General features: G+C 33.1%; 1 protein-coding gene across 1 annotated transcript; it reads left to right on the top strand.

Moving 5' to 3' along the window:
* The first annotated feature begins 1,615 nt into the window (after window positions 1-1,615).
* c1d (C1D nuclear receptor corepressor) lies at window positions 1,616-4,662 on the top strand. The gene is made up of 5 exons (XM_074647129.1): window positions 1,616-1,759; window positions 2,028-2,169; window positions 3,119-3,185; window positions 3,692-3,747; window positions 3,835-4,662. The coding sequence occupies exons 2-5, from the start codon at window positions 2,032-2,034 to the stop codon at window positions 4,024-4,026; spliced, it is 453 nt and encodes a 150-aa protein (XP_074503230.1). The 5' UTR covers window positions 1,616-1,759; window positions 2,028-2,031; the 3' UTR covers window positions 4,027-4,662.
* The last annotated feature ends 1,210 nt before the right edge of the window (window positions 4,663-5,872 follow it).

Raw genomic sequence — 5,872 nt, 5'->3', positions numbered from 1 at the left:
CAGGGTGACGCCTCTGGTTACCATGGTAACGTCAACACCTGCCTTCAGACAGGCTAATAGGTTAGCTGATGCTAACCCAGTTGTTAGCATTAAACTCATCTTCTCTGAGTTTAAGCACGAATATCTGTCAAAAAGTAAAGTTAGTTGACTTAACTTTAGACATTAACATTAACTTTAGACATACTGCATTTTAACTTTGTTTCATTTTAACTTTGTTTCAAGAAAGGTTTCGACATATTATACAATTAGTTTTTTTCATGACATTTTTTGACATATTATACTTCGACTTGTTTTCAAGAAATTTTTCGACATAATATGCTATGAATTTTTTATCATGAAATGTTTCGACATATGATGCAATGAATTCATGTCGAAACATTTCTTGAAAAAAAGTCAAAGTATAGTATTTCAAAAAATGTCATGAAAAAAAGTTATAGTATAACAATTTGAATTTTTTTTAAAAAAAAGTCATACTAAATTGTATGTCGAAAGATTTCCTGAAAAAAAATCATTGTATAATATTTCGAAAAATTTCTTGAAAAAAATTAATTGTATAATATTTGGAACCATTTCTTGAAAAAGGTCAAAGTTTAGCATTTTGAATTTTTTTTTGAAAAAAAGTCATACTATATTGTATGTCAAAAAATTTCATGAAAAAAATTAATTGTATAATATTTCGAAAAATGTCTTAAAAAAAAATAATTGTATAATATTTTGAAAGATTTCTTGAAAAAAATAATTGTATAATATTTCGAAAAATGTCTTGAAAAAAATTAATTGTATAATATTTCGAAAAACTTTTTTAAAAAAAGTCAAAGTATAGCATTTTGAATTTTTTTTGAAAAAAAGTCATACTATGTTGTACGTCGAAAAATTCCATGAAAAAAATTAATTGTATAATATTTCGAAAAATTTCATGAAAAAAAATAATTGTATAATATTTCGAAAGATTTCTTGAAAAAAATAATTGTATAATATTTCGAAACATTTCTTGAAAAAAGTCAAAATATAGCATTTTGAATTTTTTTTTGAAAAAAAGTCATACTATGTTGTACGTCGAAAAATTCCATGAAAAAAATTAATTGTATAATATTTCGAAAAATTTCATGAAAAAAAATAATTGTATAATATTTCGAAAAATTTCATGAAAAAAAATAATTGTATAATATTTCGAAAGATTTCTTGAAAAAAATAATTGTATAATATTTCGAAACATTTCTTGAAAAAAGTCAAAATATAGCATTTTGAATTTTTTTTTGAAAAAAAGTCATACGATATTGTATGTCAAAAAATTTCATGAAAAAAAAAATTGTATAATATTTTGAAAAAATTCTTGAAAAAAAATAATTGTATAATATTTCGAAACATTTCTTGAAAAAAGTCAAAATATAGCATTTTGAATTTTTTTTGAAAAAAAGTCATACTATATTGTATGTCGAAAAATTTCTTGAAAAAAATTAATTGTATAATATTTCGAAAATTTTCTTGAAAAAAAATAATTGTATAATATTTCGAAAAATGTCTTGAAAAAAGTCAAAGTATAGTATGTCACAAAATTTCATGGACAAATGTCATAGTATAGCATTTTGAATTAAAAATAAAAAAAGTCATACTATATTTTATGTCGAAAAAATGTCATGAACAAACGGCAGACGGCAGTAGAGTAGAATGTAGAGTAGAAGAAGAAGAAGAAGAAGAAGAAGAAGAAGAAGTTAAACGTCACTTCCTGTTTGGCGACAGCGTGCTGCGTGCTAAAAAGGTAAAACAGAAATAGTTAAATATCGTTTCGTTTCCAGTGGACTTGCATTTCCGTTAAACAAGTTATACGTTGTTTAATACGCAAGTTATTATTGCCACTTTATTCTGCCCATGTGCTCCTGTCATCCGGTCAGCAGCATGCGAAAGCTATCTGACTAGCTACCTAGCTATCATGAGGGATTGAATGAGAGCTTTCTCCTGCTGTCTGATGAAACAATCATGTAACAACCAGCTGTTTAACACTGTATGACCTCTACATTATGTTACAGGAGAATGGCAGCAGACAGCGGGACTGAGGATTACCCTCATGAGATAGATGAGCAGCTCACAGGCTTCGACTCCTCAGCCTCTTCTGTTAAGACCATGTTGGAGAAGCTGATGTCGATGCCCAGGAACGACCTGCTGCAGAAGGTAACTTCAGGCTGAAGACCTGTTTTCACTGTTATTCATCAAACTATTGTTAGGATTCAAGAAAAAAAAGAAAGCAGTCACAGCCATTTATATCAGTAACACTTGTTCTTTTCCTTCTTTGACAAGTCAAAATGTCACTAATCAGATTGCCAACATAACATAACATAACATAAGATCAGATATTCCTTTATTAGCCCCCCTGTGGGTCATTTTTCAGTGTGCAGCAGCAAAGGAGATAGTGCACAAAACAAGATGCATCAGCTAACACAGTAAAAAAGAGCTAAGCAAAGTGTCACAAAATATGAACCATTTAAATAGAAGGAAGTATAAAAATAGGAGCAGTATATACAGTATTGACAATAAACAGACTTAACAAAATTGCACAAGTGGAAAATGATATTGCACAGTGAGAATGAATGAATGAATTAAATTCCACCTGTAAATATCAGGTTATTGTCAGTTTTTGTGTGTGTAAGTGGTCTACTGGGGGCAGTGCTGGTTGTGGAGTCTGACAAACATACTTGGTTGTTTAGATGCGTAAAACAGAGGTGAAAAGTCTCCAAGTAACTTGCATTTGTGAGACGTAGTGTTCCCACTCCACCAAACATCACAGGAAAATATTGTGATCCATGATCCATGAATAACACCTAACCTGTTGAGGCTTGCATCTCACATTGGGCTAGAGGTAGGGCACATCACCAGGTCACCAGTCTATCACAAGGCTAAGACACAATTAGACAAACCATTTACACCTATTCTAATGTCGGTATTCACTGGTTACTATAATCTAATAAAATATGATGCTTCAGTGTACCCAGCAGTCTGTGATGTAGAGCAAACTAGTGCACATTTTTATTTACTTCTGTGTTAATGACATTTTTGCAAGTAAATGACCGTGATGCTTTCTATACAACTGGTGCTAATGAAACTAAATCTGGTTTATTGACAGCTGGACCCTTTGGATCAAGCCAAGCTGGATCTGATGTCTGCCTACACCCTGAATTCATTATTCTGGAGTAAGTGTTTTTCCTGTATTTACTGTGATTATTTTGTGGATTTTGGGGAATATACATTTAAGGCAGGTAGTATTATATGAAACTGAATTTACTATATGAAAGTAAACCAAAAAGCCAAATGCACTGCTTCAATTTGGTCACAAATTTGTTAATTTGTTTGTGCACATGCACCAAAATCTATGTTATTTTGATTATATTGCATGCCAAAGGATTTGTGAAATACAGTAAACAAGATGTATGCAATTGTGGACTTCATGTGCCATCATATAGTTATCCACATATATATTTATACAACAATGGAAAAGCATGGCTGGGTTTTAATGACTGCACATATGATTTCTGAAGCAAAGATTCTGTGAGGAAATGACAGTTATTGTGAGATACAAACAGATACTATCAGTTTTATTTCTATGATATATATATTGGATTTGTTTTCATTGAATTTGTCTCGGCTTTGTATCCGTATTCTTTCTGACATGCAGTCTTACTTTTGTTTGTGTTAACAGTGTACTTGGTTACACAAGGAGTAAATCCCAGAGAACATGCAATCAAACAGGAATTGGTACGTATGTTTTCTCTTTGACATGTTCACGCTTTCTCTGTTTATTTGCATTGTGTAATTCCTCCGTAACCGTTCTCTGTTCTCCAGGAGCGAATAAGGACGTACATGAACAAAGTGAAAGAGATTACAGACAGGAAGAAAGCTGCCCGTCTGGATAAGGGGGCTGCTGCACGCTTCCTCAGGAACGCTATGTATGATCCCAACGAAAGAGCTTCTAGAAAGAAAGCAGCCGAAACAACGTCCGACACCACGCAGTCAAAGCGTCCCAAGCAGAGATGAAGTAAAGAAGGAGCTGTGCAGTCCGCTCCCACTGCATTTTGTACCAATTTTGGGACAATAAACACTTTTTGCTCACAAGGCGGCAACAAAGTGACTTCTAAGGTTGTGTTATGGGGCATCATACAAGACATCATGAGACATGCACCAAAATACATGTTGGTGTTTATCTGGGTTGCTCATTGGCCAGATTGTAGCAGTCAGCAAATGAAGAAAAGACTAATTGCCATCTACGACACACCATCCCAGGTTTTACTGAACATATTTTGGCATCAGAATTGAATAGATTCAAGGCTGTACTATTTTTGTAATATTACTTCATCATTGAGTTGTTACGTAAATCGTCTTCAGGATTCCATAACCATGAAAAGTTCTGATTTAATTTAGAATAGTGAGTAAAGAATGAATTTGGTCCATGCAGGTATTGAAACATGTCATTTAAAATTGTTTGGTTCTTTCTTTTAGATGAATGAGAAATGTTAATTTCTCATTTTTTTAAAAAGTGATTCTATGAATCATTTGTTTTTTGAGATGTTTTTACACACGTGCCATGTGTCTAAACATGTATTCATAACATGTTATTTGGTGATGTATTGCTTTTAGGATTAACTTCTGCATAAAAATACTCACCAAACATGATGTTTGAGTTATTCTTTATTTTCCTGTTATACAATATATTGCACCTGGAGAAAAAAATGGCCTTAACCCTTAATGTAAAACAGTTTGATGTAAGCTTTTCCACATTCTGACAAGTCACAGCAGGAAAAACACAGGTGTAAATAATAAAATGAATTTGGCTGATTCAGTTTCAGGTTCCTCGTATTGTGCATGCTGACTCACTTGAACGCACCGGAGATATCGTTAATTTTAATAGGAACACCTGTGATTTTCCTGCTATGACAAAGTTAGGTTTCCATATCCCGTCCTGGAGGCATGTGGTTTTTGAATTAGAAAGAAATACTGTAGAAAATATCAGTGATAACAGCAAATGTACAGGTTGAACTTAATTACTGAATCACAGGACAACTTGATGTGACTTTAGAATGGGTTATCCACCTAACTAATCAGTATCTACCCTGAGTTGTGGTGTTAATTAAGTCAGTTAAAAGTCCTGGTTGCACCCTGGCTGGTGCATACAATCGTGAGGCGGTAATTCTAGTTCTGAAGAGCCAGGCAATATGACACGTCATTACAGGGTAAACAACACAGGTGTAATTAAAAACATTGTTTATGGCCCTGGTGTTGTGCATGCTGGCTCACTGGAATGGCTGTTACACTAAATAGAACGGGGTCATAATTAATTTAATCAATTCCACCTGTGTTTACCTGCTATGACATGTCAAAATGACTGCTGTGAAAACGGCCTATACTGGTTGTGTGATGAGGTGGAGCTGTTCACATTTTATTTACGTCTTCCCAGTAGAGTCTAAACTAATTACCAGTGTCCCAGTAACAAGTCTGCATGTTATTGGTTGATCAGTGCAGGATGTGTTTTGTTGATTTGATCACATAGTTGACATTACATATCAATTTACAGTAAATATTGCTGTTGTGTCCTGAACTATAAGACATATAAAGAGTTATATAGAAGAAGTTACCTATATATATATTAGGGTTGTATACCAGTATGAAGGTAAAGCGTGGTATGAAAGTTGACGCTTATCATACGTGTACATTTGCTCATCTACAGTATTGAAACATAACTGACATAAGTGAGTGTGTGTGTGAGGTAAAGGTACAGACAGGAGCAGTCTGGCCGTGCTGTCGTGCACCTACAGTATATATTAATTGTTTACAATCACAGGACATTAATTTAAAAGTTAAGTTATTTTTCATTTAGTGGTTAATT

This window comes from Sebastes fasciatus, chromosome 9 (assembly GCF_043250625.1).
Source record: "Sebastes fasciatus isolate fSebFas1 chromosome 9, fSebFas1.pri, whole genome shotgun sequence".
Classification (NCBI taxonomy): Eukaryota; Metazoa; Chordata; class Actinopteri; order Perciformes; family Sebastidae; genus Sebastes; species Sebastes fasciatus.
The sequence above is the reverse complement of the archived record's forward strand: the minus strand, read 5'-3'. Positions and strand labels throughout refer to the sequence as shown.

Bases quoted from the DNA above. Each gene is read 5' to 3' on its own strand.
- c1d (XM_074647129.1), top strand. From the start codon at position 2,032: ATGGCAGCAGACAGCGGGACTGAGGATTACCCTCATGAGATAGATGAG. The intron at 2,170-3,118 runs GTAACTTCAGGC...GTTTATTGACAG, and splicing joins GGAACGACCTGCTGCAGAAG to CTGGACCCTTTGGATCAAGC. The intron at 3,748-3,834 runs GTACGTATGTTT...TCTGTTCTCCAG, and splicing joins ATGCAATCAAACAGGAATTG to GAGCGAATAAGGACGTACAT.